The sequence below is a fragment of the Humulus lupulus genome, chromosome 2 (genome assembly GCF_963169125.1).
Source record: "Humulus lupulus chromosome 2, drHumLupu1.1, whole genome shotgun sequence".
Lineage (NCBI taxonomy): Eukaryota > Viridiplantae > Streptophyta > Magnoliopsida > Rosales > Cannabaceae > Humulus > Humulus lupulus.
The window spans coordinates 63,541,459-63,554,690 of record NC_084794.1 but is presented as its reverse complement, the minus strand read 5'-3'; the positions used below and the strand labels follow the sequence as shown (position 1 = coordinate 63,554,690).

Below are 13,232 nucleotides of genomic sequence, written 5' to 3'. Positions count from 1 at the left end.
ATGTGAATTTATGCACTCACTTTTTTTATGCAGGATCTTTTAATAAATAGATATGTTTTGTCAATAAAATTGCTAAAGGGGGAGATTGTAAATCCTAAAATTGACAAATTTTATATAAATATATTTTTATTTAAAAGATAATTTTAAATTCCTATTATTGTGATTTTCAAAATTAATGTCTTGAATTAATTTGTAAGGTTTTCATATAATTCCTTATTTAACTTGATTTTATCACAATATGTTTATAAATGGAATTTGTATCTTGGTTATATAAAGAAAATATTTTGTACTTACTCAAAATCATTTATGGAATATTTGTCTTTTATTTTTCGTGCTGCTCAAGGTAATACAATTCAAGAAACACAATCTTTGAAGTAATTAATGTTATTTCTATATTGAGCAATTTGATATGACACATGTATTAGCTGTCCTCGCCAAATCCGTGTCTGTCGAATCAGAATCATCTAAAAAGGACAAATCTTCATTAATCAAGAATATCTTCAAATATTCTTTTTTTTATTAGAAAATTCTTTTTCAGCCTTTCTGAGCACGAAATTGATTCTATAAATATTCTAAGGCATTGAGAAAAAGTAAACTCTTGGATACATAATTTTTGAGTGAATTATAATATTTGTAAGAGTTCCTTGTTTGTATTCAAGATCATTGTATTCACGTGATCTTATAGTAAAATGAGTATTTAGTTTTGTGGTGAGTTTATACCACTTTCATGAGTGAATACATGTTGTAATTTGAACACAATTTTTATAGTCTTCGGGAGAGGATTTTTACAAGCCTTGTGTCGGGAGGATGCAAGTACTCGCTGACCACTGAAGGGAGTTCAAGTGGTTGAGCGTTTCAATCAGAATTAGATTAGTGAAGAAAAGTACAATAAAGTTGCGGCAAATCTCAAGAGGGAGTCTTGTATTGTTTAAGTCAATATTTTGTACTTGTGATTCTTTATTAATTGATTTTATTCTCTAGACGTGGCCTCAAAAAGTAGGTTATCCGAAAGAGTTTCTGAACCTTGTAAAATTCGTTGTGTTCTTTATTGTTTTTTGCACTGTCTTTTTATTGTGTTCAGTTTTTGTCATAACAAGTTCGGATTTTGTCCCGACAAATCTGAAATCTGTTTCAACATTTAATTACTATTCCGTATCTTAATTAATTTGGTAATTACTAAAAAAACGAAATTTCAAAAACAAACAAAATATTTAAATACTATATATGCATATGTGTATTATTTATATATAAAACAAAATGTAACCAGAATTCTATTTCTGACTATTCTCAAATTAAAATCCTAGACAAACAAACAAACACAAAATAAATCATAATGACATATATCTTTTTAAACTATGCAAGCAAGTGCCACTAACTTACAAATTGACCCATTTCTCACCAAGAACTTTGTATCTAAAAATAGGTATATATAGTCATATCATAGTACTCATTTTTCTTTTATGAAGATGGAAAAAGAGAGTAGATTAGAAAGATAGATACATACATACAATGAACTAATAAAGCCTAGTGTCTTAGTGCAATAAGTAATCAACTAATAATAATTGTATAAGAAAAAAAAAGTTGTACTTAATATTCGGTTAAATACCGTAATTAAGAAAAAAAATTAGACACGTGTCACTCTCCAAATTAAAAGACTATAAAGTCCTAATGATAGAATCTTTGTAAGGACGGACAAGTCCACCTTCGACTATTGTACAACTCTTCCCCTCCTCTTCCGGACATTTTAAAACCAAACAGTATAAGAAACGCCATGCCCTAGCCTGTCTCTTTCTCCAACGTCACCACCAATCATGTGCTTGGCACGTCACACGGACTGGTCCCCACACTCCACGTGTCGCGTTGTCACTCGTTGTTTATCTACTCAATGACAATGGACTGGTGACTTTGATTTTCCCACCAATTTTTATTAATTTTTACATTTTTATTTTTCTTTCTTGTATTATGGAGCTCAACCCTCAAGCCAAGCCATCTGCTTCCTCTGTCGTCTCTAACCCTCACTTTCTCTCTCTCCCTCTAGTTTCTCTGCGAGTCCGTACTATTTTTCTTTGGACCATATTGCCCCTGTGCTATACCAATTATTACCTACGTTCTTTGTATAGTTTACAGGCTTTTTTTTCTTTTCTTGCTTTTTTATTTCTTTATTATTTTGGTTTTTGTGGGTTTGTTTTTTTTTGTGTAATTGAGTGTGTGGTTCTTGTGTTTCTTGCAAAAACCCTAAGCTGTACTGGGGCTAGTTTTGCAGAGTTGTGATTATGCGGAAGGAGTAGCAGAGGTTCGTGATCTGAGGTAAGAGAATTTTTAGGGTCTCCCCCGTTGGGATTTTTATCAGGATCGTCTCCACTTTCAGTGTCTTTGACGGGTGCTTCCTTGGTTATGAATTGGGCTACGGCTTCCATTTTTGAATTATTGTAAAATTAAGGTGAAGATTTTATGTGGGTTTCTTGCAGATTAAGTAGTTACTTGATGTTTAAGTAGGATTTTTTTGTTTCCACGAACTCTGTGTTTTGACTTAAAGGGTTTATGGATCTGAGATTTTGGATTTAAACTAGAAGCTGATATGCACTTTTCTATGGGTTTGGCTTTAGTTTAGAGTAAACTATATGCTTTGGGATGTCAATTGTTCCAGTTTAGTACTGCTACGAAAGAGGGTTTTTTTTTTTTATTATTATGTAATATATAATGTGTGCTCTCTACAATTGACTAGCTCTTGCTCTTATTATAGTCCAACTTGGTAGTAGCTATGAAATTTGTGCATAGTATATAATGATGGCATGATCAAATAGGCTTTGTATTTTTTATGTGCTTGGAATTAGCATACAATAATCATGGCTGCAACGTTCATTAATCATTATTATTTTATTTTACCGAGTATATCATAGATCAATATCTTTATTTAGTTTGCTGTAATGTTGACAACACTTCATTTTTTTCCTGTTTTATTTTGGCATGCTTGGAAGATATTTATTGTTTTATGACTCCATATCTTGCAAGGTAGAGACGATGATTCTTACCAAGACGTATCGTTGCATACACTCAGCAAGCTGCCAATGTACAAAAGGGCATCTGAGTGAAGAAGCGATCTACATAGTATTTGATAGGTTGAATTGGAATCCTAAGTTGATTGCTACTCTATCCTGTGTTTGTAAGTGGTTTGATGATCTTGCAAAGCGGGTGTTATGGAAGCAATTTTGCCACACAAGAGCGCCAAAGATGATGAATGATCTGCAATCTGGTGGGAGTCACAATGTAGATGGAAACTGGAGGGCGCTAGCGAAACTACTTATTTACTGTTCAGGGTGTCAAAGAGGCGGTCTATTTAACAACATTCAAATTCCTGGTCACTTTGTTCATAAGACCCGATTTTCCAAGACATCAGGGAAGAGCTTTCTATTGCCACAATGCAGAACAGATGAATTGTATGTTTCTGATCCTTGTGAACATCTTAACCAAGGGGAGGATGGGGATTTGGGTTTTTTCCGTGGAGTTTTCAAGGCGTTCTCAATGTCAAAGGTTCGAAAGATGCTGATAAAGAGGATGGCTGAGTTTCATCCAACAGAGGTGTGCCCTTATTGTAAGGCAAAGTTGTGGAACATGCTGCAAGCTAAAATGATTTCACAGCGTGCCAGCACCAGGTTGGGTGCTTACGAGGATTGCATTGAGTATTATGTTTGCCTCAATGGGCACATGCTCGGCATATGCACTCTTTTGCCTTTGTCTGATTCAGAAGAGACATCTGATGTATCTGAGGTGGAGTGAGGGAGAGGATGCAAAGAAGGTATGCATAGGTGTTAAGAGTGATTTGTAGCTGCATATTGACGTCCAACATTTGCACTTGAAACACTAGTAGAGCCTCATTTCCGTGATTTTGAGTGAAGCTTTTCTTTGCTCTTCAGCTGTTGACGGACAAGATGGCTTTAGTTTGAAATCAAAAAATAGTTACCTAGTTTTTAGATGTGTCAAATGTAGCTCTAATAAAGTCACACCCCATTAACATAGTTTTGTCACCTTCTTGTGAAGATTTATGAAAACTTCTAATAATTGTTTTTTAATCTCTACAGATTTTATCTCATTTGGTTCGTAAGTTGGATTGTCAGATGTGCCGTTGGAATCGATAACTTCTGTCCAGCGGATGTTGAAATTTAACCTTTAAAATTTGATCCAAAACTACAAGCTCGCAGTCATGTCATGTCCATATTTTTAATTGGGGTTGAAGCTGTTGCTGACGATTATGTTTGGGTTATCCCATACACGGGAAAAGGTTGTAACCAAGAATTATGTGATCTCGTATACAGTATGTATGGCATATATGTGTGTCAAATTAATTTGTGCAATAATATATATATATATATATATGCACTTGTTTGTGACGGTAGCATTAAATGTCTACTCAATACATAAAAGTCAATTTGAATTGCCGGGTATAATGTAGATATCTTCTCTGTAATATTTTATAAAAAGTTCATGAAGCCAAAATATATTGAATTGTCTTAATCAAGCCAACAGCACAATCTTTAAAGTTACAGAATTTATCCAATCCTCCTGTTCAAGCTTAAAACTAGGAATTAGGAGAACCTGTTACTATAGCAAAAATGTCATTTTTAACATTCTTTACGAAAACATAAAAAAGTGAGGAAATTGGAAGTAGAAGTTTCTATCTAGGCAAACCTAAACACAGGGTGTGGTAAAATGAGGCTAAAAACCACAAAAGTGACCAAGATGGGAATACTCTATGAGGAAAGGTGCGCATTAGATTTCAGGTGAATTCTGCTTTGAATCGACTTCCTCAGCTTCGAAGTCCAACCCTGTAATGCTCATCCGCCCAATGTTTACTGCAAGTCATTTAGAGAGAGTTAAGTGAAAGAACAGTGAGAACAACTTTAGGCATTTAGTTGCAATCAACAGCTAGATAGACCTGCTTTGTTAACTAAAGATAATAAAAACTGTAACAAAACAAAAAACATACCAACAGCATCAAGACCAGCTAATTTAGGCATGAAGTTCCTAATATGGTCTTCTGCAGCTTTCTCAGCTTTCAGTGTCTCACAGTTGAAAGAAACCACTATCTTGTTTTTCCCATGTTTCTCTTCAACCATACCAACAACATCTTTCTCCCAACTGCTCACAAATATGCGTGTAAATATGTCAACTCCTTGTCATAGGTTTGTACCATGCTCCATACCAACACCATTTATGTAGCATTCCTGATTAAGTGGTAGCTTTCCACGAAAAGATAAAGATGGCTTACTTACCCATGGGCATGATCTATGCTACTTAACCGAGCAGCATCATGACCTCTACACTCCACAAAAGCATCTCGTTCTTTCTTGCTCTGTTAAAACAGAGAAAAAGGGTAACTAAAAAGATTGGAAATTAACCAAGGAAGGATTGACTTATTGTTTGGAGTGAAGGCAAAAGAATGAGGACGAAAGGTTCCTACATTGTAGTCTATGATTGTGAGCTTGATCAGACGGTAATCCTCACCCCTGCTACATTCTCTTTCGCATTCCAGTTCTAACATCACGAAATGTAACAAATCAAAACCAAGAATCTAAGTTATAACAATTGAACAAGACATTAATTTCTAAGTTTCCCATTTCTATAAGACTCAACTCATTTCCCAGCTTAACCAAGTAAAGAAGCATAGACAGGCAAGCAGAAAAAACCCACATCTGGAAAACCGCAGAAAACAATCACTGATACTTGATACCATCCTAAACACAACTTTGAGCGTAAAAATGTGAAATTTAAACAAAACCCAGGAGCAAAAATTACCCCCTTTTTTTTAACTGAAATTATAACCAAACAAAGTAGAATTTGATAGAAGCTATACATGGATATATTAACAAAAGAACTGTACGTGTATAATTAAGATCGCAAAAAAAAGGGTACCAGTGCCATGGAGGCCATAGCAAATATTGTGAGGAAGTTGGATGAAGTGGCCAGAAATGGACCCACATGGCAACAATGCTATTGAAGCTACTCCCTCCTTTATCTCCTTCCCCTTCCCTCTATCTGATTCTTCCTCTGCAGTTTACTCAGAATCAGGTAAAGAAGACTAGAGGAGAGACCCAAGAAACAGAGAAGAAAACAATAGCCTTTACCCATTGTTGGTGTAGTTGACGATGATACAAAATTGAAATTTTGAGAACGAAGATGGAAAAAACAGACACCACACCAGTAATGAAAAATGAAACCCGCCCTTGTTTCAAAGAGAACTCCTCGTGGCGAAAACGACAAGACAAGTGCATTCATTCATTCGTGTTGTTGTTACTGTCGTTTACGAAGGAAAACGACATGAATTTTATGCTGTATGCTGTCGGTTTAAGTTGGTAAATTAATTATTTTATTTTATTTTAATGAAGAAATAAAAAAACAAAATTGTGATTTTATTATTGTTGTTAATAATTTTCATCTAAAACGGTACATTTATTATTTGAGATTGAAATATTACTAAAGATTGAATTGTTTGATCTATGTGGATTAAGGTCAAAATTTTCTTTTAATAATCTATTTTAAGCAAGGACGATGAAATTAGTTATTTAAAATATATTTTAGTACAAAGTCAAAATGACTTGTAACTGTAGTTCTTTTATTTTATATAATAATTTAGTATTTTTTTCTAGCTTTTGAATAGTAAATATAAACTCAGCTCACGTTAAATAAATAAAAATATATTTGACATGTGGTAGTCGGTTTTCATGACAGATTGTGTTTTATTTGGTTACAAGTATGACCCTCAACTCTTAGAGGTGTTGGATACGGTGAGAGGAGAGTTAGAAGTAGTTTAAATTAAAGAAATGTGAATTGTTTAAAATGAGTGAAAATTATCATCAAATCAAGAAAAGAAAAAGTAAGACCCATTTGAAAAAACTCATGCCATTAAAATTAAATTCAAAATCTGGAATTTAAAAGACATGACGATCCCCTAAATGATTGTCATGCAATGCAAATAAAACAGGTTGGTAACATTTTGAACGAACGAAATTCACTTCTATTCCAAAGTACTCTAAATTAATATTTCACTAGTACTCTAATTACGAATTAGTTTCTTTTAATAAAATAAATCAATATGATTAGATAGAATTGTACTTTTTTTCACCATACAATTGAAATGAAGCAAAAGACAATTAAACTAAGAATCAATCACTGATTTGATTTGATATATTTATTTATTTTTATTGACACTAAAGAAACCGTAGCTCAAAGAATTTCTATTTAAGGTAGAAGAAGCCATATACAATAACTTGTTGCTCTAGCAAAGCATTGATATATGTTCCAAAATTTAGGTGAAAAGCTATTTTATTGTGAAGAGAAGAGGAGGCTAAATCCAAAGGAAGACAATTATACAGTTCCTGACAAAGCCTCTTGACCTTCTGCAGCTTGAGGCTCAGTTTCAGTCTCTAGCCTCCGGAAGACTAGCTTGTGCTGGGGGAGCTGGCCGTTGGAGAAGGGTGTCACTTCTGTGTCAATCGACACACTGTCTTCTTCCTTAAAATCTCCTCTCAATATGCCTTTGGCAAGTTCATTCTCAACAAACTGTTGTATCACTCGCTTCACCGGCCTGGCACCATAGTTTGGATCATAGCCAAGGCTTCCGAGAAGCTCGATAGCTGCTTCGCTCACTGTGATCTTCATTTTACGATCTGCAATCCTCTTTTGCACTCGTGCCAACTGCAATATTAACCATAGTGGATCTTAGTTAGCAAAGTGTTCAAGAATTTCTACGGCAGAAGATGGAATAGGGGAAATAAATGCAAGTCTGGTCTATTAGGGGAAGATTTACCTGTAAGCGGACAATGCTGTTGATCTGTTCACGGTCCAGGGGCTGGAATACTATATACTCATCCACACGGTTCATGAACTCAGGGCGAAAGACAGATCTCGCAGCTTCCATTACCCGTCGCTTTATGGTTTCATAGGCCAACTCCTTTGGTGAGGTCTCATCATCTGTGTTGAGAATGTACTGTGAGCCAACATTGGATGTCATGATGATGACAGTATTTGTGAAACTCACAGTGCGACCCTGCGAGTCGGTTACTCTGCCATCGTCTAATATTTGAAGGAAAACATTAAAGACATCAGAATGTGCCTTTTCAATCTCATCAAACAGAATAACTGCATAAGGCCTCCGGCGAACAGTCTCTGTCAGCTGTCCTCCCTCCTCGTACCCTACATAACCAGGTGGCGCACCAATCAATCTTGATACGGCATGTTTTTCCATGTATTCGCTCATGTCAATTCTCACAAGTGCTTCTTCAGTGTTGAACATGTAAGATGCGAGGGCCTTGGCTAGTTCTGTCTTCCCAACACCAGTTGGCCCCATAAACATGAAGCTAGCAATTGGCCTGTGAGGATCTGATAGACCCGCTCGTGATCGTTGGATGGCCTCCGCGACAGCAGTTACTGCAGGGTCCTGACCAACCACACGTTTATGCAGCTCTTCCTCCAAGTGGAGCAGTTTTTCTCTCTCGGACTGTTGAAGCTTGGAAACAGGAATACCGGTCCATTTACTGACTATTTCAGCAATATCATTTCCAGTAACTTCCTCTCTGAGCATGGACTTCCCTGATTTCATATACTCGTCCAACTCTTTTTCTGCACCAGCAAGTTGGCGCTGCAATGAGTTCAGGCTCCCGTACTTCAGTTCAGCTGCACGGTTAAGATCGTACTCCCGTTCAGCCTGCTGGATCTCAAGGTTTACCCTGTCAATCTGCACAAGAGAAAATGGATTGTTAATTCAAACTCAAAAACTTCATAACTTACAATTTGTACGCATCTTTTTCAACTTGGAAAGAATATAATCACTCATCAATGTATACTAACATTGATTATGAAAATGTAACCAAGGGAACAAACTTAAAATTTAATGACAGTAAGAACATTTAACATAATTACTCTCAACATGACCTAACATTGATAATGAAAATGTAACCAAGGGGACAAATTTAAGATTTAATGACGGTAAGAACATTTAAATACCTCTTCTTTGATTGACTGAAGCCGAGTCATCACAGACCTTTCATGCTCCCATTGCTCACTCAATTGCGCTTGTTTCTCCTTTAAGAGAGACAACTCAGCATCAAGGCGACTCAACCTGTCTTTAGAAGCTTTATCTGTATCATTTTTAAGAGATAACCGTTCCATCTCAAGTTTCAACACTGAACGATTGATCTCATCAAGAGCAGTGGGTTTTGAAGTAATCTCCATTTTCAGTTTAGCAGCTGCTTCATCAACTAAGTCAATAGCTGCAGGCACAAATATATATTAGCATTCCACGTCATGTAGAGGCAAGGCGATAGATCTTTTTTTGAAACTAGCTTCCCCCTAACCCTACAATATTTGGGCGACCAAGAAACTATGGCAATTTCTATGTAATTACCCAAGAGGGACTTGAACCTCAAACCTTGTGGGAACAAACCACATGCTTGACGTTTGAGCTGCCCCTCCTGGGTGAAGCTATAAATCTTGAACAACTATGAAGACTTATCGTAAATATAAGCAGCTGACCCCAGCGGAGCCTGACATGTAAAATATTTTTCAAATAATAATTTTAAGTGATTGCTAAAATGATGTCCATCTATATATACACTGGATCCCTAAAGTGAGCTTATACGTTATAAAGAACTAAAGAAACAAATTTTAAGTGTCTTCTGCTTAAAGTTTCTAAAATGAACAAATGTGACATGTACCCGTAACACTTAATTTTTGCTGGTACACAAATAAAAGTTAGCCTTCTCGAGTTGGATCAAATTTTACTAAAAGCAACAATAATAATTATTGATTGCGCAAGTGGACTGCGTTACCTTTGTCAGGTAAAAACCTCCCGCTGATATAACGGTCTGATAGAATAGCAGCTTCAACAAGAGCACCATCAGATATTCGGACTCCATGATGCAGCTCATATCTCTCGCGCAATCCCCTGAGGATTGATATGGTATCTTCAACTGTAGGTTGATCTACATATACTTGCTGGAAACGACGCTCCAATGCAGGATCTTTCTCAATGTACTTGCGATATTCATCTAGTGTTGTTGCACCAATGCACCGTAACTCTCCTCGTCCAAGCATAGGCTTCAAGAGATTGCCCGCATCCATTGCACCATTTGTGGCACCTGAAACAGAAAATGATATAGAACTTTAGCGGCTTTTGATTTGGTGGAATGAAATTAAAATGGTGAAAGAAAAAGTAATAATTTTATCAGATGTGAAAGAAATAGTAATAAAATAGAATAAGAAAAGTAATAGGAATAATAATTGGTTTTTTTTTAAACCTTTGGAATTAATATTGAAATGAAAATTGCTTTTTTTAGTTTGGTGTAAGAATAAAATGAAATAAGTGTTGTATTGATAAAAAATATTCTCATTTATAGACCTTACACTTTAATTTGAGAAAGAAAAATAGAAAGGCGAGATGGTAAGTTTATTTAATTTTTAATTACTTTAGGGATAGAAATGGAGTACTAATGGTGGAGGATTGAAAACTTATTTCCATAGAATAATGGAATTGATTATTACTATTCCATTATTCAATTGATAAACCAAACAATGGAATGGTCCCAGTACATGAATTGTTCTTCCATTCTAGAGGTCATTCCATCCTACCAATATAAGAGGGACAGAAGACAAACCATACCTGCACCAACAACTGTGTGGATCTCATCAATAAAAAGGACAATCTGGCCCTCTGAGTCTGTTACTTCCTTAAGAACCGCCTTTAGCCTATCTTCAAATTCACCCCTGTATTTTGCCCCAGCAATGAGTGCACCCATGTCAAGGGATATAAGCTGCAAAGAGAAAGTAGGGTTGGGGATCAACATAAAAAATTTAGTTACTATTTTATGACCACACTATGGTAATGACCCTAAAAAGGCAATCATAAACTGAAGCGAATAGCAAAGGAGAGTCATTATTTGGCCTAGTATAGGACCACCAACCTTACGATTCATCAAAGCTTGTGGCACATCACCGTGCACAATTCTTTGGGCAAGCCTGTTGAAGAGATATGGTCAGATTCAAAGTTAAATTAGAGAAACTAAACAAATCTTAGCAAAGACAAGTTAAAAGTCCTAAACAACTCCTAGGCAATTCAACTATCTATCCACCTTAAAAAACAGTAGAGACAATATAGCCTTGGCCAAACTACGGGGACAGAAAGAGATTTGCTTACCCTTCAGAAATAGCTGTTTTTCCCACTCCTGGCTCACCAATGAGTACAGGATTGTTCTTTGTTCTTCTAGAGAGAATCTGAATGCACCTGCGTATTTCATCATCTCTTCCTATTACAGGATCAAGCTTTCCTGCTTTTGCCATGGCTGTCAAGTCTTTCCCATACTTTTCCAATGCTTCATACTTCCCTTCAGGATCTGCAACCAAAAAAAAAAATTAAACTCTTTCCTCTCAACTAGGAAACAAAAAAGACAACCTAAAAGAATACACACTATTCCAAAAAAAAAAAAAAAAGCAAGAATATGCAATGCTCAGTCACAAGAGTTACACATTATGAACATTTATTTAACCAAGCAAGATGGATATGCAGGCACATTGGATTGCCATAGAAGTAGTGAAAGACCAAGTGACAACCTTGGTCGATTACTGATTGGCGTCCCCTTATGGACTCTATTGCGGATTTCAAACTTTGAGCAGGCACCTGAAAATCCTTCAACAATTGCTTCCCAAACCGTTGGTCTTGAGCAAAACCAAGAACCAAATGCTCCACAGACACAAACGAGTCACCATACTCTTTCTTGTAGTCTCTGGCACGTTGAATTAGAGCCTCCAAATCACGGCCTAACATCGAACCTGCAGACTCACCCAGAACCTAAACGAATTGCACCACAAACAAAACTTAACTAATCAGGTTCTTAGATCAACATAATACGAATACTTGTAAGCTCTAAGAATCTAACTGCGTGAGCTAAAGTCTTGCAAAAAAGGTAAATCAGTCTAAAAGGATTAACTTAAAACGCATTTATGGCTACCTTCGGCTGGCGTTGGATGAAATTATCAGTGGTCTCAAGAAGACGAGTATTGTCGACCCCAACTTTTGAGAAAATCCTACGAGCAAGGCCATTCTTCTGCTCCAAGAGGGCCTTCATCAGATGTTCAGTCTCCACTATCTGATGCTTGTTCTCTTTCGCTACTTCCGGAGAAGAAACAATGGCTTGCCAAGCCATCTCAGTGAACTCTTGTTGAGTAATCTGCTGCCATTATCCTCAAAACCAAAAAACTCAGTAAACCAATGAAATTGAAAACCCAAAATTGCTTATAGCTAAAAAAAAGAAGCTGAATATGGTATATAAAACAATAAACATAACGTACATACCCTTCCAGTCGAAGCATCACAACGAACAACAAGCCGCCTCGAACTCCGACCAAATCTTTGAATCCCGTTTGAGAACGCACCATTTCGTTTCAATTGCAGCGACTTTAAGGCCCGAAACGAATTGGGTGTCCGCGGAAAGATCAAAGAAAGCTGGGGCCGAGCAAAGAGAGCAGCTCTACTACAACGGTTGGAAGAAAGATGAAGACTGACCCCAGAAGCAAAGGAAGTGGTGGAGGCCATTGTTGCCAGAGCAGAGCTCCCCACTCCACTCAAGGTTTTTCCAGTAATAGTTATAAGTTAAGAGTTACTTTAATATAGAAAGTGGGAATATTTACAGTTGCCTAGAATTATGAAAAAAATAATGAAATACAAACTTTGCGTGAGAATTTAGAAAACTCACAGTAAACCTTCTTTTCTTTTCCTTTGTGTTCTTGGTGATGGGTTTTGAAAATGAAGCCCTCAAACCATAAAAATACAGAGCTTTACGTTGTGAATTGAGAGTGTTTGATGTATTGTCTGAGAGAAAAGTGGAGAGTGTTCGTGAAACGTCGGGAGGAGTCTGGTGGTATGGGTTGGGCTGGGCTCAACTCAGCCCTCATCCGTTGGTTCAGTTCAACTCCTTTATGTTCGTACACGTGGCCCACTCTTACTAGATGATATGATGAGTATCTTTCACCTATGTGGGACCATCCTTACCATTTGTAATTTTTATTTTATATTGTGCTAATTTATCTCTAACTAACTATTTAAAATAGGGTAAATAGGATTAGGAAATTTCACTATTTATACTTGATAATGCTTAAGAGTCTGATTGGTTTTGAATTCAAATTCAATTTTATGATTTCTAAATTTAACAAATGGTAGGGGCTATATGAATATTTTAATGTTT

General features: G+C 36.3%; 3 protein-coding genes across 9 annotated transcripts; 1 reads left to right on the top strand and 2 right to left on the bottom strand.

Annotated features, from left to right (window-relative positions):
* The first annotated feature begins 1,965 nt into the window (after window positions 1–1,965).
* Window positions 1,966–4,371, top strand: LOC133817924 (EID1-like F-box protein 2). 4 transcript variants are annotated; one of them, XM_062250574.1, is made up of 3 exons: window positions 1,966–2,307; window positions 3,017–3,796; window positions 4,080–4,371. In XM_062250574.1, exon 2 carries the CDS (start codon window positions 3,022–3,024, stop codon window positions 3,775–3,777), a length of 756 nt encoding a protein of 251 aa, XP_062106558.1. In that variant the 5' UTR covers window positions 1,966–2,307; window positions 3,017–3,021; the 3' UTR covers window positions 3,778–3,796; window positions 4,080–4,371. The 4 variants fall into 4 exon arrangements, with proteins under 4 accessions (XP_062106558.1, XP_062106557.1, XP_062106555.1 ...); XM_062250573.1 differs by having other exon boundaries at window positions 3,013–3,796; XM_062250571.1 differs by having other exon boundaries at window positions 1,966–2,440.
* A 108-nt stretch (window positions 4,372–4,479) lies between these two features.
* LOC133817925 (uncharacterized) lies at window positions 4,480–6,250 on the bottom strand. The gene is made up of 6 exons (XM_062250575.1): window positions 6,123–6,250; window positions 5,911–6,045; window positions 5,459–5,532; window positions 5,271–5,350; window positions 4,985–5,136; window positions 4,480–4,850 (listed from the first exon to the last, which is right to left on the bottom strand). Exons 1-6 carry the CDS (start codon window positions 6,124–6,126, stop codon window positions 4,768–4,770), a joined length of 528 nt encoding a protein of 175 aa, XP_062106559.1. The 5' UTR covers window positions 6,127–6,250; the 3' UTR covers window positions 4,480–4,767.
* Window positions 6,251–7,154: 904 nt separating this feature from the next.
* LOC133817922 (chaperone protein ClpB3, chloroplastic) lies at window positions 7,155–12,920 on the bottom strand. 4 transcript variants are annotated; one of them, XM_062250568.1, is made up of 11 exons: window positions 12,744–12,919; window positions 12,344–12,611; window positions 12,000–12,221; window positions 11,602–11,839; window positions 11,189–11,384; window positions 10,956–11,010; window positions 10,655–10,805; window positions 9,825–10,133; window positions 9,001–9,266; window positions 7,805–8,731; window positions 7,155–7,692 (listed from the first exon to the last, which is right to left on the bottom strand). In XM_062250568.1, the coding sequence occupies exons 2-11, from the start codon at window positions 12,581–12,583 to the stop codon at window positions 7,363–7,365; spliced, it is 2,934 nt and encodes a 977-aa protein (XP_062106552.1). In that variant the 5' UTR covers window positions 12,584–12,611; window positions 12,744–12,919; the 3' UTR covers window positions 7,155–7,362. The 4 variants fall into 4 exon arrangements, with proteins under 4 accessions (XP_062106552.1, XP_062106553.1, XP_062106554.1 ...); XM_062250569.1 differs by having other exon boundaries at window positions 12,344–12,606; XM_062250570.1 differs by having other exon boundaries at window positions 12,000–12,218; window positions 12,344–12,920.
* Window positions 12,921–13,232: the final 312 nt, after the last annotated feature.

Bases quoted from the DNA above. Each gene is read 5' to 3' on its own strand.
- LOC133817924 (XM_062250574.1), top strand. From the start codon at position 3,022: ATGATTCTTACCAAGACGTATCGTTGCATACACTCAGCAAGCTGCCAA.
- LOC133817925 (XM_062250575.1), bottom strand. The intron at 5,351-5,458 runs GTAGGAACCTTT...CTGTTTTAACAG, and splicing joins TCACAATCATAGACTACAAT to AGCAAGAAAGAACGAGATGC. The intron at 4,851-4,984 runs GTATGTTTTTTG...AATGACTTGCAG, and splicing joins AGCTGGTCTTGATGCTGTTG to TAAACATTGGGCGGATGAGC.
- LOC133817922 (XM_062250567.1), bottom strand. From the start codon at position 12,583: ATGGCCTCCACCACTTCCTTTGCTTCTGGGGTCAGTCTTCATCTTTCT. The intron at 12,222-12,343 runs GTATGTACGTTA...GGATAATGGCAG, and splicing joins GTGATGCTTCGACTGGAAGG to CAGATTACTCAACAAGAGTT. The intron at 7,693-7,804 runs GTAAATCTTCCC...TTAATATTGCAG, and splicing joins ACAGCATTGTCCGCTTACAG to TTGGCACGAGTGCAAAAGAG.